At 49.1% G+C, this 24,041-nt stretch overlaps 7 protein-coding genes across 7 annotated transcripts, besides 8 other annotated features; 3 read left to right on the top strand and 4 right to left on the bottom strand.

The window, feature by feature from the left end:
* Positions 1-189: 189 nt before the first annotated feature.
* Positions 190-213: a microsatellite.
* A 306-nt stretch (positions 214-519) lies between these two features.
* Positions 520-540: a microsatellite.
* A 723-nt stretch (positions 541-1,263) lies between these two features.
* ACLA_079680 (L-ornithine N5-oxygenase SidA) lies at positions 1,264-2,827 on the top strand (the record flags this gene model as incomplete). Its single annotated transcript, XM_001267709.1, has 2 exons — positions 1,264-2,138; positions 2,197-2,827. 2 exons carry the CDS (start codon positions 1,264-1,266, stop codon positions 2,825-2,827), a joined length of 1,506 nt encoding a protein of 501 aa, XP_001267710.1.
* A 93-nt stretch (positions 2,828-2,920) lies between these two features.
* Positions 2,921-2,962: a microsatellite.
* Positions 2,926-2,958: a microsatellite.
* A 2,483-nt stretch (positions 2,963-5,445) lies between the features above and the next one.
* Positions 5,446-5,474: a microsatellite.
* A 713-nt stretch (positions 5,475-6,187) lies between these two features.
* On the bottom strand, positions 6,188-8,749 carry ACLA_079670 (ankyrin repeat domain-containing DHHC palmitoyltransferase family protein; the record flags this gene model as incomplete). Its single annotated transcript, XM_001267708.1, has 6 exons — positions 6,188-6,843; positions 6,902-7,014; positions 7,074-7,338; positions 7,399-7,471; positions 7,565-8,368; positions 8,447-8,749. The coding sequence occupies 6 exons, from the start codon at positions 8,747-8,749 to the stop codon at positions 6,188-6,190; spliced, it is 2,214 nt and encodes a 737-aa protein (XP_001267709.1).
* An 894-nt stretch (positions 8,750-9,643) lies between these two features.
* Positions 9,644-10,396, bottom strand: ACLA_079660 (putative cyclin-dependent protein kinase complex component; the record flags this gene model as incomplete). Its single annotated transcript, XM_001267707.1, has 1 exon — positions 9,644-10,396. One exon carries the CDS (start codon positions 10,394-10,396, stop codon positions 9,644-9,646), a length of 753 nt encoding a protein of 250 aa, XP_001267708.1.
* Positions 10,397-10,803: 407 nt separating this feature from the next.
* Positions 10,804-10,830: a microsatellite.
* Positions 10,805-10,830: a microsatellite.
* A 1,661-nt stretch (positions 10,831-12,491) lies between these two features.
* Positions 12,492-12,680, top strand: ACLA_079650 (uncharacterized protein; the record flags this gene model as incomplete). The annotated part of the gene is made up of 1 exon (XM_001267706.1): positions 12,492-12,680. The coding sequence occupies one exon, from the start codon at positions 12,492-12,494 to the stop codon at positions 12,678-12,680; it is 189 nt and encodes a 62-aa protein (XP_001267707.1).
* A 2,602-nt stretch (positions 12,681-15,282) lies between these two features.
* Positions 15,283-15,309: a microsatellite.
* Positions 15,310-16,159: 850 nt separating this feature from the next.
* On the bottom strand, positions 16,160-17,927 carry ACLA_079640 (uncharacterized protein; the record flags this gene model as incomplete). Its single annotated transcript, XM_001267705.1, has 4 exons — positions 16,160-16,794; positions 16,839-17,331; positions 17,389-17,668; positions 17,746-17,927. 4 exons carry the CDS (start codon positions 17,925-17,927, stop codon positions 16,160-16,162), a joined length of 1,590 nt encoding a protein of 529 aa, XP_001267706.1.
* A 373-nt stretch (positions 17,928-18,300) lies between these two features.
* Positions 18,301-19,839, bottom strand: ACLA_079630 (hydrogen/calcium exchanger domain-containing protein; the record flags this gene model as incomplete). Its single annotated transcript, XM_001267704.1, has 3 exons — positions 18,301-18,619; positions 18,673-18,966; positions 19,031-19,839. 3 exons carry the CDS (start codon positions 19,837-19,839, stop codon positions 18,301-18,303), a joined length of 1,422 nt encoding a protein of 473 aa, XP_001267705.1.
* Positions 19,840-21,740: 1,901 nt separating this feature from the next.
* On the top strand, positions 21,741-23,548 carry ACLA_079620 (cystathionine beta-synthase CYS4; the record flags this gene model as incomplete). The annotated part of the gene is made up of 4 exons (XM_001267703.1): positions 21,741-22,000; positions 22,086-22,120; positions 22,183-22,859; positions 22,919-23,548. The coding sequence occupies 4 exons, from the start codon at positions 21,741-21,743 to the stop codon at positions 23,546-23,548; spliced, it is 1,602 nt and encodes a 533-aa protein (XP_001267704.1).
* Between the last annotated feature and the right edge of the window lie 493 nt (positions 23,549-24,041).

The following is a 24,041-nucleotide window of genomic DNA, read 5'->3' as shown; positions in this document are numbered from 1 at the left end:
GTATTCTAAGGCTAAGAAACAATACAATGGCATTTACAGAGGATTACAAACAGTACTAGTACTGAACTAGTTACTGAGTAGAGGTACCCCGCTATAGCTACAAGTTGTTCAATAATAATAATAATATAATACTGAACAGTGAACACTCACAGTATAGCGGATGTACCACAATGCAATGCAAAGGTATATCATACATACATACATACATACATATACTCCTAGACAGAGTGCATATACCAGTCGCACTTGACAAATAATTGAGGCACATGGGTACGGAGAATGGAGGACGGGTTTGGTCGCCATGTAGGTACTACTAGTAGTCAGGGCTGTGGCTCTGATTGTCGGATTACCACGAGTTTGTGGAACTTGAATCAGATTTGAAAAAGCAAAGTTACTCAAACGTTGAAATATTCGGAGGCTTCTTTTGTGAATTGTGTTGCTTCCTTTTTTTCCGACATCGGGCGAGTGCGGATCAAGTATACGGATGGAGTAATCTTCCAGACATTGAATCATCCCACCTTTTTTTTTTTTTTTTTTTTTATAGTGGGTATTTTTTAACTCCAGCTCCATCAGTTTTTCACTACGGAGTACTAATCTCTATCGTTGCCTCCAGCTCCCATCTTCAGTAGTGATAATAATAGTATCTGTAGGAATACCTTTTCCAGGCACACAGCTCTCACATTTCCTTTTCTCTAATAGAGATTCCCAATCCGCTGTATTCCTCAACAGACTGTGGGACCAAGAACAGCTTCCGGCCCGCTAACCGTCAAGACAACCTGCTTCTACGTGTCCATGGGTCCGCTGGAGAAGAATTCACTACTGCTAGTCGTCTACCTAGTCTGCTGGGCAGAATATAAGTAGGTATTTGGTATAATCACTTTTCTGATCGGAAAATTACCTATTTCCAGTGATCCATACAGCGACTCTAATCGATACGAAATTTACTTGAAATCGTGATACCTATGCATCTTAGGCTCATGTTGACCATCGAAACATCGATATAATTTTATAATTCCCAAACTCAATCCTACCACAATCCGCATATACTCAAGCATATTTATATTAAACCTGCTGCTTTTCCCTCCCCAGTCCCTTCTGCGTCTGCTTCACCTCACGATCTCGAGTCTCTGGTTTCCCTCAAACGCCCTTCTAGGATCCCCTCGTTCTTCCCTGCCCCTTCCCCACGCCTCAAGTGTGACTTTGAGACAAACACCGAGTGTCCTTCATCCGCCCATCTCTCTCCTTTGCGTCCACTTTTAATCTATGGAACCTGTTGTACAAAAGCCAGAATCGGATTCCTTCGGTCTGGATAGCAAGATGAAGCCTGCACAGCGTCTGTCTCGGGATCCTCCCCGGTTAAAGTCAACACCACAGGACGAGCTTCATGATCTTCTGTGTGTTGGTTTCGGACCAGCCTCTCTGGCCATCGCCATCGCCTTGCACGATGCACTGGATCCTCGACTGAATAAATCTGCCGCCAATGGCATCCCCCAGCCCAAGGTCTGCTTTCTCGAGCGACAGAAGCAGTTCGCGTGGCACTCCGGCATGCTGGTCCCCGGCTCCAGAATGCAGATCTCCTTCATCAAGGATCTTGCGACCCTCCGGGATCCCCGCAGTGATTTCACTTTCCTCAACTATCTGCACCAGAAGGATCGCCTGATCCACTTCACCAACCTGAGTACCTTCCTCCCGGCACGATTGGAGTTTGAAGATTACATGCGCTGGTGTGCCCAGCAGTTTTCCAATGTGGTGGCCTACGGCGAAGAAGTGGTGGAGGTGATCCCCGGCAAGACAGATGCCAGCGGCTCCGTGGTCGACTATTTCACTGTTCTCTCGCGCAATACCGAGACGGGCGAGATCACTGCCAGAAAGACCCGCAAGGTGGTTGTTGCCATTGGAGGCACGGCCAAGATGCCCGCTGGACTGCCCCAGGATCCTCGGATCATGCATTCGTCCAAGTACTGCACAACCCTGCCGGCTCTCCTGAACAACGAGTCCGAACCCTACAACATTGCCGTCCTCGGAAGTGGCCAGAGCGCGGCTGAGATCTTCCACGATCTTCAAAAGAGATACCCCAGAGCCAAGACGACGCTGATCATGAGGGACACCGCGATGCGACCCAGCGATGATTCGCCTTTGTAAGTATCTCGGGCTCTGGCCATTCATTTTTATTTCTTCTACTAATCGGGAGTCCAGTGTAAATGAACTCTTCAACCCCGAGCGCGTCGACAAGTTCTACAATCTTTCCGCTGCCGAACGGAAGCGTGCCCTGGCCGCCGACAAGGCCACCAACTACAGCGTTGTCCGCCTGGAATTGATCGAGGAAATCTACAACGACATGTATCTACAGCGAGTCAAGAACCCCAACGAGACTCAATGGCAGCACCGCATCCTCCCCGAACGCAAAATTACCCGCATCGAACACCACGGCCCCCAAAAGCGCATGCGCATCCACCTCAAATCCTCCAAGCCCGAGTCGGAGGCCGCCGCCAGCGAGAAGGAGACTTTGGAGGTGGACGCTCTGATGGTGGCTACGGGCTACTACCGCAATGCGCACGAGGGATTGCTCAAGGGCGTCCAGCATCTCCGACCTACGGGACAGGAGCAGTGGAACCCCCGTCGAGATTATCGAGTGGAGATGGACCCCAGCAAGGTCAGCCCACACGCCGGCATCTGGCTTCAGGGCTGCAACGAGCGGACGCACGGACTGAGTGACAGCCTGCTGTCGGTTCTGGCGGCACGTGGCGGCGAGATGGTCCAGTCGATTTTCGGCGAACAGCTTGAGGGCGCAGCGGTTCAGGACCTCAGAATCCGAGCCATGCTGTAAGGACACGAAGAAAAAAGAATAAAGGAAGGGAGGGAGGGAAAGCCAAAAAAGGAGGGGCAAACTCACACAGCAATGGAAATTGGGGCAGAGCCGAAAGAAAAAAAAAAAAAAAAAAAAAAAACAAAACAAAACAAATCGAAAGCCGTGACATTTTTTCGAAGGCGTTACGCGTAGCGAGTGCCAAGGATATTTCTCTGACACAACGAAATGGGGGGGTTCGGGAAGACGGAGCAAGCAATGAGAGAAACCTGAGGAAATGACATCGGACCCGACGATCGGATGTTGATGCGATCTTCCTGTTTATGATTATCACATATACCACGTTGGCCCTTTGATTTTTGTTTTCCACAAAGAGGCTGGATACACATTTGGTGTAATATCTTTTATATAGAGAGGCTCGGAAAGAGTTATGATTGTTTGGAATGTATTATCATTTACCGAAGGTACCACGAGTGTTGACTTTAGCATCGAAGAGAGACAATGGTTTCAGCATAGTTTTGTTCTCAGTCCTGTAGTACTCCGTGGACCGAGTGATACTTACAATGACATTACCGGAACGGAGCTCTCCACCAAGTTGGACTACTGAAGGGAGGTATGGAGACATTGAGTCGTATCCGAGGGATCAGGGATGATGGATCAGATTCAGGGCAGTGGGCACGCTGATAATCAGATCAGATAAAAATTTTCACGCGTTATCTGATGGCGCCATCCCACGGTTCTGTACCACACAAGCTTGACGATTGGTTCAGGAGGCTGTTAGTCCTGGACGGTGGCTTGAGTTAATTAAGAGGATTGAAGCCGGTTCGACTTCCACACCGCTGATGATCCTTTCGTATAATTCATGAAGTATATAGAGGAGACTTAGAAAGTGATGAGATGGTTCTGAATCATAATTTGCTAAGCTGGAGTCCGGGTCTTCTTCTTTTGCGGTTTTCCGAGGTCCCACTGATTGATTACAACAAGGCAGACGGAGGAGTACGGACAGACTCCATAGTTCCACACACTACTACGCTGAAGGCCTGAGGCTGGAAGCATGGAAGGATTGTGTCATTGGTATGGAGTCACATACGTGGGATCGGCACGATCTCCATCATCATGGTTGATCGGGATGAAGATACTTGTCTTGGAGAACTGACTTGGATGCAGAATTTTATCCAAAGAGAAACCACCCCCGACGTATTTTTTTCCAGAATATCCAAACACGCTGCACAGCACTACGTGCAGGGTGCAAACTGCAAACGGAAGTAGAACCACCGACGGAGTTGGCTATCATCCAAGTCAATCTAACTGTGACTACTGCGTGAACGTGGTTAGCGGTTTCCAAGTCCACACTGATTGATTAGGAAATTAGGCCATTGATTGATAACCTTGCCGCCCCGCTTTGCTCCACCCGCCCAGACCTGCTAAGTCAGTAGCCTTCTTGGTGCCTTTCGAGTTTCGGCTTTTTTTTTTTTTTTTTCTTTGGTTTGTTTCTCCATTGTCCTACAATTATACTATGTACTTACCTTACTATCTTGTATCCATGGTATTATCACTGGCAGTTTACTAGCATGTAAACCGTTCAAATAAATTCAAGAGCCCCAGTGCCTAAGGTACCTGTCTTTGGAAAGTTGAGACAATGCATTACATCGCATGGTCGTACCACTACCACGTCTATTCTCGGCGAAGCCTCTACCCAGACGGGATGGTTCGCGAGAATCGCATTTTCGCGCACCATCCACCCGCACGGCCGTGACTGGATCGTGTCCTCCCTTCACTACGGAGTACCGAACGAAAGTCCTGCCTGACTGGTGTGGATGGTCCTGGGAAATGGTCGTTCCGAGTCTGCCCATTGTTTTTGACGCTTGACTGCGGCCATGTCAGGTACCAATCCCCTTCTTTCTGCAGAGTGCGGACTAGGTAGTAGGTACGGACTACAGGAGTTCAGACCCGACTCGTCGAAGGACAGGGTGAAGGATCTCGACCTCCCCTCCTCGGCTCATCCGTACCAGGTGCTCCATAACTGTCTGGATGTTCACAATACCCACAGACAGACTACCTGTCGAAGTTGCAAGTACCCTGCATATGATTGGTGATGGTATTCCGGGTATCCCTCGCTATCCGTTTGGAAGATCAAAACAGCAACAAGCAATGGGAAAGACCACATGGGAAAAAAAGATGCCCATACTACTTACTACACAAATACACCCTAAGCGTAAGGATGGAAGTTACTCCGTAATTCTCTCTTGCAGGAAAATTTCAATTCACTCCGTGCCGAGATAAGATCTTAGCGTCCCCGCAGGATTATGTCTAACTCCTAACTAACCAGTACCAGCGACATCGGATCATCCGAGTCCTCATCTCTCAATCTCTGCAGCTGGAATCCTTCTTCTTGGGAATCGGAAATACTACCTACTAGGTAATAGGTATGTATACTGGAGGATTCGAGGAAGGGGTATCACATACTCCGTACCTACTCCGTAGCAATACCGAGGAATGTTTGCAATTACCCGTATCATCTTTAAGTCTGTACGGAGTACGGATTATACCGAGTACCAGGGTTAAAGTGGTAACATTGCAATTGCAATAGCACGAGCAGGAGCTGGAGGATCACACTCGGGTAGCAAAAAAAAAAAAAATTATCTGATGCAGATTATCTGATGAGATTGATAACGGTGAGACATCCAGCTTGGTTGCCCGTACCAAGGACAAGGACCGAGTATCTTCCAAATATCAGCTTACCGTTCAATCCGACCGAATCCCGCCCATCAATTTTATTCTTCTTCGGGAGGAGAAGCTATTGCTATTCCAGAGTCCAGACCCAATGTCTCAGAGCGGACCTCTGCTTGAACTGAGTTTTGATGACGATCGGATGACCTCTTTCGGACTGAGATTTTTTTTTTTTCTAGGCCCGTTCATGTCACTGTACTCCCATCCTACCTCTTGGCTCTGCTGAGGACGAAAGGCGCTATTGTCGCAGAGACTCGCCGGCCACTTGAAAATTGACAGCAGTTGTTCACGTCAATCATAGATCCAACTAATGGTCAGTCAGAGTAGAAACACTCAGCAGCACTATTCGGTCTCAAAAATATATTATGTTCAGCCATTCAGGTATCAAATCTACCACTATCATCATTCAGATCAACCATCCCATCAAGTCAATATCCACGCCTGCGAATGGATTTTATGCAGAGAACATGATACAGGTCAAAGAAGGAGAAATCATATACGGCCAATAGTCGTCCCGACTCCGTCAGACATTAAAAATGCAGAGCTTCATTGATCGCTCATCAAACGCTCTGGGAGAACTCAGGCGTCACATACCGATGCGAGAAAGTCGCACAATTCAAGCGTAGGGCACATAAACAGAGCAGGAAACGATCAAACGTTCTGCTCAAGATCATCGTTGGCGAGGCTCCGGTATCCTCCACCACTGTGCATGCGCATCGGCGCCTCGTACATCCGGTTGTAGTTGACTATTTCTCCCCCAAGCATGGCAGACCCGGGCTCCCGCTTGCCAAAGTATGGAGAACGATCGCACCAAAAGTCGCGGCAATTGTTAACAACGCCCCGAGAGAACGGATTCTTGGGCCGATCAGCACGCGGTCCGTCTCGCAGTCCATCGCGCGCAGTCGCGAAGAACGTATCGACACCGAGAAGAGACGACCACTGCTGCAGACACCCTTGTTTCCGTCCCCGATGAGAGTGGCCCCTGGCTAGCGCTGGGTTTGGTCCTTGACCCGCAGCCGAGAGGCTGGCGGCATCAAGCGAAGTTGTTCCTGCGGTGACAGCCGATGCAAAGGCTCGAGTGCTCGGATAGCTTCGATCGATTGAGTGTCCTCGCATGTTCTCGTATGTGGTTTGGTTCCGGGAGATCTGGACGAGTTGAACAGCGCAGAGCATAGTGACCCAGACCAGCTGGATGAAGACCCATATATCGAGGACGAGGGTGAAGGTATCCCTCAGCACAAATCCACAAAGTGTGTCGTTGATGACATTGCACTTCGCCTCGGCAGGTGCAGGCAAAACATTGATGTCTGGATAGTCTCTTCGTTAGACGAATATTAATTTCTCGGCGATGTATAGCAGACTTACAGTTATACGTCAGTTGCAAAAATAGAATGATGCCGAGCTCCAACGAAATGATGTACAAAACAAAATGACGCAGATTGTTAACGCCGACACAATTATCAATCCATGGACAATGGCTACACCGAAAAGGTTAGAACAGGAAGAGGGTTGTGTGCTCCTCGGTGGGAGAACTTACTGGTCATGCTTTGAAACACAGCGTGAACAACGTCTGCAATGCTTGCTTCTCAATGGCTTCCGAATCATACAGGCTACGCAGAAGTTCTCCTCGTCAAACTTCCACTGCGTGAACAGTTCAGAGATGACGGCCCTCTGTTGGTTTCGGCTGCCAGCTTTTGGCACATAGCCGGGGTCTTCGATCATTGAGTAGATATAGAAATAGGTCGTCAAGCTATAGAATACCGCAAACAAGATGTTCATAATCGGAAATGCGGAATATGTTGCTAGCAGGCAGGTGATCAGAATTGAGCAACAAAGGCGCCACAAATACCGAAGAGACTTACCAGGTAAGACGTTGAAAACATAGGTGAAACCAACCCAAAACAGGGTTCCTGCGAAGACGCCTGACAGATATGGCTGACATGCGAGTCAGTATATCTTTCCAAAGATGGAAGCAAATGGCAGATAACGTGCCATAGGGAATATGGGGGGTATTGGGAGAATGCATACCGTTTTTTGAAGAACTCTATAATCCGAAGGTGCCTGGCTGGCGGCCTTCTGCGCAACCCACTGGAGTCCAAATACTGCCACAAGCATAATGGGAATGGCAGCGTAGACGACCATGTAGCTCAAAATATAGATCGCCGCATAGATCATCACGAAGGGCCAAAGGAAGAAGAACTTTGACATGACACCCTTATTGCGCACCCAGGGCCCTAATCCCATCGGGAGGACTTTGGTGTTTCCATCCATGTCATAACCGCACTCATCAAGAGCACGATACCAGACTCGTGTTGTGTTCATCTCACCGGCCACTGTGGCCGGTGTTTTACCTTCTTGAGTCTTCGCGAATCGTTCCGCACCATATTCAATGAGCTTCAGCACGCACGGCAATGACCCTTTGACCAAAGCCCAATGTAAGGGGGTTAGTCCACCGTCATCAACAGCGTTGACGTTGGCGCCCCAGCGCAGGAACAGATCCACGCAAGCAGGATAACCTTTATATGCCGCCCACATCAAGCCTGTGTGGCCCTGTTGGTCCAAGACATCCACCGGTATTTCCTGGTGCAATAGGAGCACTAGCAAGAACGCATTCCCATCAATCGTGGCCAAATGAAGGATGTTGTAGCCTTGGACATCGGTGAGGAGCGGGTCGGCACCATGCTGAAGGAGAAGATGGACGATATAGTAATTGCAACGCTGAGCTGCCCACATGGCTGGGGTAGCGACCGAATCTCCCCCTTTGGCATTGACATCGGCACCGTGATCCAGGAGGAATTTGCACATGGCATACTGATTGTTGATCGCAGCCCACTGATAAGAAACAAGACGAAATTGTCAGTCAGTCACCATTCAAAGAGATCAATGTGCCCCAGTCCACATTGTACTCACATGAAGTGGAGTGATCCCTTCCTCGTCTGCATAGGTAGCGGTAAACTTCTTGTCATCAAACAACTTTTGCATAGGCCCGATTTCCCCTATCCGCGCGATCTGCATTATGTCTTCCCCCAGCGGTATCGAGCCCTTGACAGGGGGCCGATCCGGCTTCATGTTCTTCAGCTCCACGCTGACATCTTGCTGAGTGACCTTAGGAGGGCTGGTGGTGCCTTTGCCATTGGGTACGGAGGCGGGACTCGGGCTCACCCCTGCAGAGCTGCTGCTGCTGTGTGGCGTCGAAGACGTCCCGGAAGACATTCCTTTCGCAACAAGAAGCGTATAGTTTGTTGCGAGAAACAATCCGTTCTGGAATTTGGGTCTGGGAAACGGTCGAGATGTTGGGAGCGGACACGAGCGAGTGTTCGGAGATAACAGTCACAGACTCGAAACTCAATGAAACATGGCGAAATCAAGTACAAGACTAGAACAGTAAAAAAAGTTCCTCCAGAACCAGGGACAATGGAAAGTTGGAAGCAGACCCAAGGGAGACAGAGTGTGAGAAAGCAATGGAGAGAAATACGGGGATGCTGATTAGACTACTTTTTCCACGCTGATCGGAGCAACTTCCGCGCGCAACAGCGCTAAAGATAAGTGATTCTCACCGGTCACTTTTGCCTCCAACGAGTAGATAGATACCTATCAAAGATCAGGGTCTCATCCAAATCAAATTTCAAAGAGCCTAAGAATATACAATGGTGGCTCGTTTGTTTAAAATGCGGTATTCCTGTCTCGACAAATGTTTATCCTCTGGTATTGGATCGAGTCGTGTGCGACTGCCCGCGGAGGGATTACTCAGCAGCTAGAAGGATGATTAGGCAGCCGTATTGTTCATCAAGATATATTTCCCTTTCTTATCGATCTTTTTTTCCATTGATTGGATATTGAGTGGTGAACATAATAGAGTGTCGTCCTGGATATCGACAAATTTCTCCCCCAAGCAAACTAGAGTCCGCAAATCTAAGACAGAGGGAACTGTGTGCAACAAGGAATAAACAATCCACCTTACTAGCCCTCATGTCTACTTCCTCCGCATAATATCAGGTCAAAAGTCTTTTAGGCCATATCCAAGACCTGGAGGATAGACCGGTATGTAAGTTTGGGGCGCCGTGGCTCTATGATGATGGCGTAAAGTGGAATGGGTGTAGCAGTCATCTAACCCATCTCCGTGAGAACCAGATCCATACTGCTTTGCAGGGATTGAGCTTGGTCAAACAGCATTTGAGCATCGACTCGTAAGTCAAAGTCGGTCAGAAAGCAGAAGCTAATCTCCAGCCGGGAGAGCTCGCGCTCGCTCACACCACCAACCTTGGCGATACGACTGTGTGGGTAGCTGAGATCTTCGAGTGCTTTCATCGCTACCCGGAGACCAGCAAGCACCAGACGGTGCATGTTTTTACTGTCCACAGACATTACTCTGTCAACAGTGGTCATTCTGGTAATGTAGATGCTTGTAGCGAGATATACCGCTGTTGACATCGGGCAATACCGATGTAGTCGCAATAGGTAATCGCGCAACGCGATGGGTGGCGCTCTCTTCGAAAGGAACCTCTTGGACAACATGCTCTGTTGCAGGCGATCTCGTGCTGCCTCCTCATGGCTCATGGGGGAGCAATGCAGTTCGGTGATCTTGGTAGGTGTCGCCTCTCCACTTGACATGGTATCACTGCGAGCTGACCCTGCAGCCAGAACCGGCTCAACGACGATTCCGACATTGGGCCTGGCTAGAAATTCGACGTTGACGCACAATAATTCCAATGCCGTAGTAGGCAAGATATCAAACACTCTGGCAGCCTCCCCGAGATCTAACGTCGCTTCGCCTCCTGCTCTAGGAGAATTTAAGTAGGCTGGGCCTGGTCCCGAAGACGCATCTTGGGCTCCCTCGCCCTCTGTATGGCAACCATTCATGGCCACCGTCATAGGCAACCGATCGCGTAAGCGTAGCGTTTCTGAAGACAGCCTTCAAAACTGCAGGTGGATATGAGCGCCTCCGGTAAGAGTACCATTGTGGGACCGAGCCCCGGTATTTGTTTATCGAGTCAAGTCCAGCGATATCGAGTAGCTCATAAGACGAACGGCAGGTAGGTTCAACTGGCAGGGGAGGCAGTACGATGATTCCTTTAGGTACGAGGGAAAAGGGAAAGGAGCGTTTGCCAGCAAAGCCACTAAATTGACTGGCTCATTCACGGTGCTGAGAGCAAGAACAGGTGGAAGTTATGCTTGAACCTAAGGGCACACCAATATGTCAGTAACGCAATCGAGATAACACAAGCAGCATTTAGGCGAGGAGCTCACCTAATATATATATAAATATTAAAAAAAAAAAAAAAAAAAAAAAAAAAGGAGGTCTCCACCTATGACAGCGACACCAGAAGAAAAAGACAAAGTCGAGGGGGTGTTTGAATGAGGGAGAACGGATATATAAAGGAGGGAGGATGAGCGAGTATAGACTATAGTGTCTACCTATCTATTCACATCATAATTATCGTCATCGTAATTAGCTACTCATTAATCTTAGTATTTAGTAGCGGGATTTGAAAAAACCCAATAGTCTCCAAATAAACTGGATAGACAGATAAGCAATATGAATAGGGGCTCAAGAGTGAGAAGTTCAGGTGAACTGTGGTTCAGGGCAGATTTTGGACTAAATACTCAAGGCTTCCATTGATAATAGATAGACAGTGCACTGTCGGACATTATTTCGCCCGGCTTTTCCCCGTGCCAGCTCACTAGTTCACCAGCTGGCTGTCCTGTTCTGACTTGTATCTCCAGTCTCAACACTACTACCTACTATTATTATGCAGGGGTGAGAGAAGGTATTGATTTCTCTTCTCGACGGCTCTCTCTATCGAACTACCCTGCTCTAATCAGACCATGTACGACATACGCACTGATGATGAAAGCCTGTGCTGTGTGGGACGGTTTAGTTGTATGCTCCAGCTAACGAGTCTATCCCTGAACTAGGTAAGTATCGGCTTCACTTCCAAGACATGATCCGCGTCGATCAGCATCGTACAGGCTCTATAGATAGATGGATGGAGAAATAAACTAGTATCGGTATTATGGACATCACGGGGAGCGAGAATACATACACAGTAGGGTACTTCCAAACGAGAGCGTGTTTTCCTGTGGAATGTAAACAAATATTTGAAGAAATTGGCTAAACTGTCATCCAAGGAATCATCTTGTAACACTACTCAAATTCAAGTTCATCATCATCTTCATCTTCTGTATTTCCACTGTCACCAACATCATCGATTCCCTGCCCACTCTCTCCACTATGTCCTCAAAGCTGGATCTTTCAGTCCACTTATGAGTAAATTCCTCTGTCAGAGCTATCTTCACTCCCTTCATTGTAAATTCTGCTTGCCCCGCAAGACTCTGAGGCACAGGACGACGAGGAATCCTCATCTTAACAGGTGCAGGAGATTGAAAGGAGCACCAAACACCTGCTAGGGGGGACCTCCTGTCTCCAAAATGACTTGGAAAGAGTGGAGGGGCAGCGCCTGGGGGTGGCCTAGGCGATATGGATGCCAACGAATAGTGGAAGAGATACTGCTCTTAGCTTTTCCAACATGTCGACTGTAGCCTTCTGACTAGCTCTCGGTGATGATGACAATGTCCGCGAGTGGTATGGAGGCATTGTGCGATGGAGCTCGGACCCTGATGTGCGTGATTTCCAAGTGTTACTATGCTGACTTGATGGTAGTATCTGTGGGTGTTGGAGGAGATTCGGAGCCAGGAACTGCAATAAGAGGTTAGAAATGAGGTCCCAGGGGGTCAAGGATTGCTGCTGCTCACCTTTCTGGAGCGCCGAAATATGACCGCATGAAATTGGCTGCCTGGTAACCCTTGAAGCCGTTTCCTAAGTGCTTGGAGCCGACTTTATGATCCTCTTGATTCTTCCAACGACAAACTTGTAACTCTCGTCTTCCTTACAGGGAAAGCAAGCGATGGAATGAAGGTCGCCTCCACCAGGCACGCGACATATCGTGCAATGAGCATGCGCACCAAGGACGGAGACGATCTCAGCGAAGCATTCTGGGAGCAGCTCAACCTATCTCTCATCGCCCAAGCCCCAGTCATGACAATACTGAACAAAACGATCCCCACAGTCAAGCACCTCCAGACAGATGTAGTGGCTTTACCGGAGAGTATTGCACTCGGAATGGCAAAGACGAACGTTGAATGATCGGACATGTTTCACTGGGAGGCCCCCGTCCTGCGCTTTCTCATCTTTTCCCTGAGTAGCCTGGTCCGGCTCGGCCTCATGGCGGGCTCTGCACATCGGATCGGCGGCTCCACAAGGCCATATTGATGATCGTTCTGCTGTTCGTGGCTTTTGCTCTTGCCCCTGCCGCTTGTGGCGACCACCGGCTCGGTACAGGCCTTGAATGCCATTATGGGCGGAGGCTGGTCCAGAATGAGCATTCGCTCGATGGCGACATTTACATCTTGCGTGGTTGCAGGTTGCAGTACCTCCAAGTAGTACTTGCGGCCGTCGTGGCATTGTTCTATGTCATTGTCGGTCTCCTATTTGTGAGGCGTAGCCCACAGGGTAATATCATTCTAAGTATGTAGAAAGTCCAAGAGTTTGGTCATTGGTGCCTAGGTCTAGGGGAGTAATCCCTGCTCTTCGCCCCTAATCTACACTAGGTTTAGGGCCGGTTTCACTACAATCTAAGCTAGACCGTGCCTAACGTTCTACCAGCAAGTTGCGTGATTGAAGGCTGCCCGGAACAGAACTTGACAAATCTAAGTCATACTTAGCCATCCAACAACCATCCCATCTCTTAACTTGATATTGTACATGTCCAAATAATGAGACTTCATATTCTATCATCTCGCTAAATCGAGGATTGCAACGCCTATTCTGGCTTCAAAAAAAAAAAAAAAAAAAGAGCTCTGGCCGCCGCAGGGAACTTCATGGGTAGCGGCGTAAAAGTCACGCACTGGTCAATCTTTAACGCCAGCGCTCATTCTGGCGCCAGCCTTCTTTGCTCTCCGCTCTTGAGCAAAAGGATCTAAAACGACCCGACCGGCCATCTGATCTCCTCCGATGTGTGCGCAACTCGTGGTCTCTTGGTGGGGTTTCACGATGATGTCTCCCGCGGCCTTCTACCAAGATGCGTTCGCCAGCTGCTGAAATATCACGGGTCCCGTCTTGGATGATGCGTGGGCGGTTGCAGTTGTCCCAGGACCGTTCCCTCACGCTTCTGGGATATGGGGAATGAACTCGCACATGCGGGTTTCTACCATGTGGATGCGTCGCTGTACCTTCTGAGTCAACGTCCCGGGCTCGATAATCGCTGTTAGGATTACGCCGATGGGTGTGGGTCGGTGCTCGTGCATCGATGTATTCTCGTCGGCCTGACCTAGAGCGTTCCCGTGCTCTGACGCTGTTGATGTTCTCCTCGACTTCCACCTCATTGGAGAAGCGGACATGCCGAGGCGCCGCGCTTCTGCGCTCTTCGTCAGGTACGGGGACTGACTCGTTGTGAACCTCTACCACACGGCTTGCGCCCTGACGTTGCCTTCGCGGCTGGGGCTCGCGTTCAGTCACAGGAGTTCTTTCCCTAGGCGGCCGAGGTCCACTGGACGTATGTTGCGATCGAGCTCGTCGAGACGAATGATCTGAGTCGTTCTCTCGATCTGCATCAGTCGAGGTGGGAGGTGCTCGTGTCCGCGGTGAAATTTCTCGTATTCGAGGGAAAACCCGCTGTTGATTGCTGTGCGGAGAGTGATCTACACGCTCTGGGAAGTCCACTACAAAGGGACGAGGCGATCTTCCGCGGCCGCGACGCTCGTGCGAGGTCTGCGGGGTGCCCGGTTCCCGAGGTCTTCGAAGAATCGGAATTGGAAATCGGATGGGGTGGCTTCGAGCCGGCAGCGACGTCCTTCTCGGCGTAGCTTCTCTTTGGGCTGTTTGTTGTCGTGGCTCTCTGGGCCCTCTCGGTTCGATGATCTGATACATCGGGGAAGCCATGCCTCTGGAACTTCGTCGCCGAGCCTGCCGGACGTGGTAGTACTCCCCGCGATCGTATATTCGGGCGCGGTTGCAGGTCCTCCGGCCGTCACTGAGCAGGCACCTGTGAGTTACTCTTCTTGTGCGAATCTCCATTGAATATACGTCAGTGAACCTCTCAATGAGGCACATAGCCTGCTATCCGATACTATGCTGATGCGTTGAAGGGTCTGCGGCTTGCGGGGTTTGATGTATTGGCCCTCGAACTTGAATCTGATAGTTTGTCACTCAGGAAAGATGTTGAAGTTTCATATATAGGAAATGATATGTACCCCCCGAAGGCTATCGCTGCTTGGAGCGAAGGTGGTACTCCAAGAAAGAACTAACAAAGAACAAAGGTTGTGCATGATAGTACCTAACAAAGACGATGAGCACTTTGCTATGGTCCAACTGCAAGACAAGTGAAGATGTGAAACGGCATTGTCAATGATGAAAGACATGTGGCCGAAGTCATGAGTCCAAAGCAGCTGATAACCAAAGGGGAGCAGGCAGAGATGAAGGAAGGAATAAAAGGGTCTTCGGATTTGCTTTACATGGGCTGACAGCACGACTGTTATGAGTTTCTGGTCTTTGTCCCACAGGGAACTGATTTCTTCGAAACTCCAGGTCGCTGGGGGAGTTGAGGCCTAAATATATTTGTACCAGCACAATGACGGACGCTAAATCATGCGGCGGAACGACCCATGAAGCCTTTCAGGCACATACATGGGCTAATCTACAGCTGCAGCCTAAGGATCTTCTACTCGATGACTGATCACTTGGTTAGCACAAAAAAAAAGAAAAAAGAAAAAAAAAATCTGACCAACTTCTTTCTCAGCCGTAGCTCGACTCTGTAGGGTAGGATAGGTAGAGATGTTGAAAGTGTGGCTGGTTTCTGGTCACAGGGCGCAGTCAGTTCAAGTCAGCCGAACAGATCAAAATCATCGACGATGGAGATGGAAGCACAGTGTGAACGGCCGGGTACAAAGAAGTCGACCGCGATAAAGATCGATGGGTCTGATCCCGGGTTGAGAGGAAGAAAAAGAAAAAAGAAATCCAGAATGCCATGGGGTTGTCTGGGTTTCTTTCTTGCTTCGTCATCTCGACCATACAGAGCCTCCTGCTGCAGGGACTATGAATAAGTATGCCTGGCGATGAGAGTCACAGGGTTCCTGCAGCAAAGTGGCTGGTGAGAATCGACATGGATGGTCGGACTTCCAGGCAACCTTGTCCTGTCGAAAAACTTCGAGACTCATGGGTGAGGACTAGAATCTAGATACCTGAAGAGGCATCAAAGTCCAAGACGTCCAAGCGTACGATGCATGTAAGACTTGCAACCTCTACAATGGACTGCTACAGGATTCATCACGAACAATAAACGATGTGGCGCAGGCAATACCACCAGCCACATGTGTCCCATCGAATCAAATGCAGTGACTGCTGTTGGAATAATACAATAGGCGAATCAAAAAGTGATTTGACATGGGGTATATCGCTATGGCGTCAAGTGTTGGACGGCCCCCACGAGAGAAACCAGGTTCTCCAGCCACGATGCTGATGCCTGTTCTCTTCATTAGAGCCGAATAGATACCTTTCTACTTCGGGTTTGCCACCAACATCCTTCCTGTTGCGTCGGAAGCCTGTGGATGACTTGCCCAAGGCTTTCCTTATCTCCATCTTTCCATGAATTTCTCCTGGTTCCTGTCCCGCTGGTAGAGAACATCCAGATTGAGTCGTTCGATTCCTTTCTGGATCTGGCCCAATCGCGACTCAAGTTCAGTAAGCTCCTTATCTTGGCCAACGGCCGAGAGCGAATTCTTGAATTGAGAATGAGCCAACAAGGAGGACGTGAGCAACAGAGACGCCCGATCACTCGGAGTCAATTCAGCCACCAAGGGAAATTGAGCTCCGACGCCCATATTGTGTAAGCACTCCACGAGGTGTTGTCGCTTTTCGAATAGAGCCTCGCTGCCGCGATCTCCCTCTCCGTCTTCTGGTTTAAACACAGACTCTACAGATAGACCGATGCGGCGCAGGAAACTTCCGAGGGCCTGCATCTCTGCGGGGTCTATGCGCTTCCCGGGGGCAGTGAAAACAGGTGTGTGCAAAGTGGAACGCCTCTTCAGGCTAAGAGTGTCGCGCCTGGAGGAAGGCTTCTCGGAGAATTGATCGCCTATCTCGGCTCTGTAAGAGGTAGCAAGAGCCTCAAGCGTAGCACAGTGCGATTCGCGATCTTGTAATAGCTTGATAGATCTTTCAGTCGACGACGTCATCTCCAAGATGGTATCGGAGACCTGTTCCACTATTAATCTTTTGACAGTGAGCATGCAACGAGTGAGGGCCAACCAACATGTTCAAGCTTCCTATAGGAGGCTATGCGAAGCTGACCGTGGAGAGTCTGAAGCTCGCGAACGATAGGCTCGTAGAAAAGCTGCTTTGTGGACATTTCAGCCAACACGTCAATCTCTGGATACAGAGACTCCAATTCATTTCCAAGAGTGATCAGAGCGTCCTCGTCTTCGTTGGGATTTGCTGACAGGTTGGCCATATCCTTCAGTCCTGCCTTCAAACTTTCCATATACAGTCGGTCTAGGCGGCACTGTATTTCCTCCGCCACCAATTCGGCAAGCATTGAGCCAAGTTCGGTCGCTCGTCTGACAATCGAGGCATCGTCTGTTGTGGATTGGACGCTAGACGCTGTTTGCTCCAGGTCTGCGAGTAATTTATCATCGTCCTTCAGCCGTCCGGTCAGTGTGGACAGTATTTTTTTGCCTTCGGTGGCCGTCTTTTCCAATTCATTTTTCAGTGTCACCTCCAAATCATGCGCGAGATCACTAGACTTGAGAGGATGTCAACTAGGTATCCCGCGTGATGAGTGCCCATAGGAGTCAATTACCGCAGCTGCTATGTGTTGTCTCCCACTATCATGTTTCTGGCGCAGCCGTTGAATATCCCTTTGCTGTCGGGCTTCCCGATCATCGCGCAGACGAAGTTGTTTAATCAAGACTTCATTTTGCAGGTTCAATAATCTGGTTTGTTCTTGTGTTGTGGATGTCGACGAGTTCAACGATTCGATTGCAGCACGAAGATCATCGTCGAGAAGTGGCCGTGTAGCACCGAGGTTTGGACCAGGAAGGACATTTCGCAGCGCGCCGGAGCTCTCTAAGGTTGTGAATCTTCGGAGACATAGTCAGTAATCGCATCTTTGAGTCTGCAAAAAATGTACGGGTTGAACGAGTGGGAAGCAGCATACAAGGTGAGCTCTTCTTGCGACAGAAGAGTGTCGTAACTGAGGTGCTCTTCCACCCATTGTATGTTCTCATCCTTGTTTGAGTCCTCGATAAAGGCTGACTCTATTTCTTCTGATTTAAAAGGAAGTTTGCGATCTTTGAGGGCAGATGTAACTGTGTCCACTGGATTCACAGTGGTTTTCATTGTTAATGATTGTAAGAGTGGTTCTTCCCAGATCAGAAACGTTGTTGGTTACCTCTTATCAGGTAAGTAGGTTGTCTCCGCCTAAAGCCAGTCGCCAACACAACAATGCAATCATAGTCTGACGAGTTTATTCGGTACATATGAGGCCTTCATTCTTTCATTATAATAACGATTAAAACTATTATTTATTTTCTATTCTACTTCCATGTCTCGGTAATTGTTCTCCAGACAAGCATTCCCACGGAAGCTACCAGCACACTCCAGGGCATATATATATATATCAGCCTACTATCCCTGGACTCGAGCAACGCGGTACCCAATCCCAACAAAAAGATGATTAGGTGTCATAATTAAAGGCCAAAATTAGGTCACTTCACTCGGCATGCCCACCAGTCGAATGGCCGCCAGCAGAATGGCCTTCGACCTTGGGGTAATACCAAGTCGTGACAGCGATGATGACATACACAAGCACGCAAAGGCCACCCTCGAGGTAATTGGACTTTCCATCGCGCAAAAAGTTCCCAACCACCAGAATGGACAGCACGACCAAAACAATCATAAAGATCTCGAAATTGAGACCCATATTCTTGTCCAAACCCCAGCCCACAATCACCGCCAAGGGTGCGTTTAATAAAGCTGTCTGGATGGAAGGGCCCAGACAGTGGAAGAGGGCAAAGTTGATTTGATTATCCCTATTGATTATTAGGTCACGGATGTCTCATTGTAACGGACTTATTGCACTTACCAGGCTTCGTCGATAGCGGTCAAATGCTCTGCCGCCTTCTCGACCAGAGGGACCAGGATCAGACCCATGAAGTTATCCGAAACCCCTCTCTCGACGATATGCTCGATCTCTTCTACCAAGAAGACTGCGGACATGCAAACGAATGTGAGGGATATGGCGATTGCCACAAAACATTCACACAAAGTAAGCTTGGCGCGCTGCAGTTCTTCATCGCGATCCTCAGCCGTGTGTTCGTCTCGCTTGAGCACTTCATCGAAGATGCTGTGATGACTGTGAAGGTTGTAGAACAGGAACCTAGCACCAACTGCGTCAGTGGATTGTGTTCTACAGGGGGTTAACCAGGATTGGCGCTGCTTACATGATGAAAGCGACGAGCAGAATGACAGAGGTTGATCGACTGATGACCAGAGTGGAACGCTCCAAGTCTTGCGGGCTGATGATGGCCTTGGTTGAACCCGAGCTGAGAGCCGCATAAAAAGCGCTCGGAATCAACAGACCGAACCCGGCAACGAGTAGCAGCCCCGAGCCTACTTCGCTTACTGCTTCATGGAACGACTGTTCGTGGCGTTTGAGGCCTCCGAAGAAGAAACATAGTCCCAGACATAGCAACAGATTGGCCAGAATTGAACCCAGAATAGCAGCTTGAATGACGGGAATCAGATTGCCCTCTTTGTCCTTGTGGATCAGAACTATGAACAGCACAATCTCTACGACCGAACTTAGGGTCGTCTCCAGCAAGACTCCCCAAACTTTGGGCAATTTCTTCGCCAGCTCGCCGCCCGCAAACCCGAGCAAGTTTGCGGAGGGCACCATTGCGATATAGTTCAGGGCGAAGATCCACACGTGAAGGTTGGGTCGAGCGAAGTATATGGCAATCGCTGCTGGAACCACCGGCCAAAGAACGCTCACTAACATTGAGAGCGTACATGTGCTCCTAAAGCAGACCGTGACAAAGTGGAGAGGATGGAAGCCGGTGCGGCCACTTTCTCCGGCGGTGTTAACGCGAAACATCCCTGGGCGACGAATAGGTTTCTCATGGTGTGTCGGTAGGATGGCCTGGCTTTGCGATGTGGGCGCTGGCTCGGAGTGCTTCGATATCCGGCCGGCATCGCCTACGTTGATGCGATTCTGCTCAGTATGCAAGGAAGATCTCGCGGAGGCTACCATGTCGACAGGCTGACAGCTCGTGTTTAATCGCTTATGGCCGTCTCAATCTCGACAGTCGTGGGTATAGGGAGATGAATGATATTTAACCAGATCGAATGCAATTTGCTGTGTGCGCTATAGAATCAGAAGATCGCCAATGGAAGAATGGAGAACGCTTGCTGCAAGGGGAATGAAAGCAAAGAGAAGCAGAGAAAAGAAGAAGAAAAAAGCAACGAGATTGGAGGAAGAATCGGCGCTTCAAAGCAGATGAATCACGGTCAACATAGTTCAATGGTAGATGTACAAAAGGACAAGAATATGCGAGGGACTATCCTGGCAGATGCGAAAAAAAAAGATAACTCGCGATTAAAAATGAGGTCTAAATAGAATCCGGATACGCGAAAGGGATTCTTTTAGAGAAATCAGTCATATTTTACCGGCGAACTACCACCACTGTTGACTGTACAGTAACAATAATAAGCAGAAACACGATGAAAAGAAATAAACTCAGCTGGTGAGCTGGCAGTAGTCAAGTGCGGCCCGTTTCCCCTTGTCATGGCGATTATTTATGGCAATGGCTTATCTTTGCAGCTTGGTCGACGGCAATCATCACTCTCCATGGTCTAGACGGTCATAAATTCGATAGACACTTTCCTCGCCCAACTGGGGCAATAATCAACATCATAGGATGCTTACAAGGGAGGAGCCTTGGCTCTTGGAAAGACTTGGAGTGGAGATGCACAGTTTTATTTTGACTTCCTCACGAAAGAGTGATTGGTGCATGAGCCATGGGCTGGATCAGATCAACCGCGACAGCTTGGCAATGGAAGCCTTCTACCTCCAAGACCTGCTTAGTGACAGCTCAGACCGTGTGGTTTGGTCCTGGTTGTCTCTTGGCTCAAGAAGAGGAGGGAAAAGGGAGTGTATGATGTATGTCGTGCTGGTTCTAGAGATGTATACTCCGTAGAGCAATCCCCAGGTGAGGATTCAGGCAGACTGGCATGGAGTATGAAAGCCATTATCATAGTCCAGATGGACCGACCTAGTTATAGATAGACTATCTAGTATCTACCCAGACAGCCTACTCTGTAGGTCCAAGATACCTACCTGTAACTAATCTAGGGGTATCTGTAATAAATACTCATTTCATTTCGTATTGATTCTGGGACAGTGGAGAAAGCTGCACAGCCACTGCACTACCTAACCTAGATATAGCGGCGTACGGGCCAGCTTACCTACTTTACCTATGTACACAGTATGCAGTTCCATTTGCCTGACTTTAGCCCATACAGGATGAAGTGAGAGTAAGAGAGTGAAGGATGGCAGCATCTTGCGTACAGATACGCTGCATGATGTGTATAATCTGATGTGAGATTGGACTGCCATTGACCAGCAATTCCAGAGAGTTTTAGCCTCAGAACGGATTACTTTTCCACAATCCCAAAAGCTTTAATTATTCTGGAGGAATACCACCCTGAGGACTACAAAGTCACAAACACTCAATTGTGTAGATCGACAACATGGTATGATTCAGGTCACATATTAACGCATAAGAGAGTTATCAGGAACAATCTACTATCACCAAATATTTGAGTTGTAGGATATAATTTTCAAATCTTACCTTTACCAACCGATACAACATAGTAGAGAGAAATATCTACAGAGACGTCTAGATATCGAATGACTGCAATCTCATCATACCACGTTAAAATTGCCTGAGGCGGCGACGGGCGGCTACCATCGGGCGGGGTCTTGTAACGTGAATTTTTCTCAATCTTCGCCATCGACTTTTGTAAATCTTCAAGTTGGGTCAATCTGTATCTAAAACCACCGAGATTCATCGATTCCTCACGGTTGGCTCCAAGTGAGAAATTTTATTTTCAGTGTGCATTTCGCTCTCTGAAAACATCTATCTCGACACAATGTCGTCCACAACTCGCCCAGGCGTTCCTCCAGTGACTCTGGATACCATCACCCAGCAGATCGGCAATACCCCGTTGGTACGCTTGAACCGCCTTCCTAAGAGCCTGGGGATCGAGGCAACAGTATATGCCAAGTGCGAATACTTCAATGCAGGAGGCAGCGTCAAGGACAGAATTGCCCTTCGCATGATCGAAGAGGCCGAGAGATCGGGCCGCATCAAGCCCGGAGATACTCTCATCGAACCCACCAGTGGTAACACGTTAGTTGCACTACCCTGCCATGGCTAAATCATTGTCATTTGTGCATCATCTTACTCTATTTTGTTTATTTTTATTTTTTTACAGTGGTATCGGGTTAGCTCTGGTCGGTGCCGTCAAAGGTAGGTCCTTCGCCGCCGCGTTGAGCTTGATGTGAGGGATCAAATCTCACCCCCTTTCATAGGTTACAAAACCATCATCACCCTTCCTGAGAAGATGTCCGCCGAAAAGGTGGCGGTACTACGAGCTTTGAATGCCACCATCATCCGTACACCGAACGAGGCTGCGTACGACTCTCCCGAATCCCACATCGGCGTCGCCAAACGTCTGGAGAAGGAACTCCCCAACGCTCACATCCTGGACCAATATGGCAACGTGAACAACCCATTAGCGCATGAACTCGGCACAGCCGAGGAGATCTGGACTCAGACGGACGGCAAGATCAGCGCTATTGTCGCTGGCGCAGGAACCGGTGGCACAATCACCGGTCTGGCCCGTGGTCTCAAGAAGCACAACCCTAAAGTTCAGGTCATCGCGGCTGATCCCTTTGGCTCCATTCTGGCTGTGCCGGCCGCTCTGAACCAAGAACATGCCAATGAGCCTTATAAGGTCGAGGGCATCGGCTATGATTTCATTCCGGAAGTGCTCGACCAGCAGGTCGTGGACAAGTGGTACAAGACTGGCGACAAGGAGTCTTTCATGTATGCCCGACGCTTGATCGCCGAGGAGGGTCTTCTCGTCGGTGGAAGCAGTGGAAGTGCCATCTCCGCCTTGGTGCAGGCCGCCAAACATGGCGACTTTGGCAAGGACGATATAGTGGTTGTGGTTCTGCCTGATAGCATCCGGAGTTACCTCACAAAGGTAAGCTCATTACTTTATCCGCGTCTGCCAATGGATCGATCGATACTGACATCTCCTAGTTTGCTGACGACGATTGGCTCGCTGCAAACAATCTCCTACCATCATTGTCTAGTGAAACTACGTTGGTGTCGGAGGAGGTCCAGCCTCAGAAGCCAAAGGATCAGTTCACCGGCGCACAGGTGAAATCGTTGAGACTGAAGCCCATCACAACCGTCCAATCCAACATTCCTTGCGAGAGCGCGATTGAGATCATGCGTGATAAAGGCTTCGATCAGCTTCCCGTTCTTGCGGCTTCGGGAAAGAAGCTCGTCGGCCTTGTTACTCTGGGCAATGTCCTCAGTCGGCTGACTCACGGACGCGCCACGGGCAAGACCGCGGTCGCTGATGTTATGTTCGACTTCAGCAAGATCTCTGAAGTGGTTACCGACCCCAGAGACCTCGGACTGTCGGAGGCCAAGCTCAGTGGCGAGCAGCAAAAGGAAATCGATGTCCTGCGGCCGCAAGCCAAAAACCGCAAGTTCATGGAGATTACCATGGATACGCCCTTGAGCGTCCTCAACCGATTCTTCGAGTGGAACAGTGCTGCGGTTGTCACCGAGAGAGACGAGCACGGAGCGATGAAGCCACTGGCGGTTGCGACCAAGGTTGATCTACTCACCTGGATGCTCCACAACCAGAACGAATCTTGATTGTCTTATTTTCTTTTTGGTTTCTTATCACGAGGTGGACACGTCCTGCACATATGTTCCTGAGAATGTTTTTTTTTATTTGCCGCCAGGGAGCTCAACCTTATGTTCCTTGATTTTACGATAACTATTATGCATGGGGAGGTATAGACTATAGAACCACTTGTCTATCGATTGATTGGGTTCAACACGATCAAGGAGCGGAAGGCACTTTTGGGAGTTTATTCGGTCATTTTCCAAACTTGAGAAGCGCATGAGCTGATAATGAAATACCCATTTCGATACCGAGTCTATATCGCTCGATCTGATCGTGATAATCACATCTGTAGATCGCCTGGATGTCATCGATGGGAGTTCCGCTTGGCGCGCACCCTGACGTAGCCCTGCTGTGATTATTTCCGCATCCGTTGATTCTTGAGCCCTCCCAAGCAATACTCCGTATTCCCGACGTCATCCAGGGTTGTACAACAATAGAGAAACACTAGAAGGATAGAAA

The sequence above is a fragment of the Aspergillus clavatus genome, genomic scaffold (genome assembly GCF_000002715.2).
Source record: "Aspergillus clavatus NRRL 1 1099423829806 genomic scaffold, whole genome shotgun sequence".
In the NCBI taxonomy this organism is placed as follows: domain Eukaryota; kingdom Fungi; phylum Ascomycota; class Eurotiomycetes; order Eurotiales; family Aspergillaceae; genus Aspergillus; species Aspergillus clavatus.
Note: the sequence above shows the minus strand (reverse complement) of the source record. Positions and strands in the feature narration are given on the sequence as shown.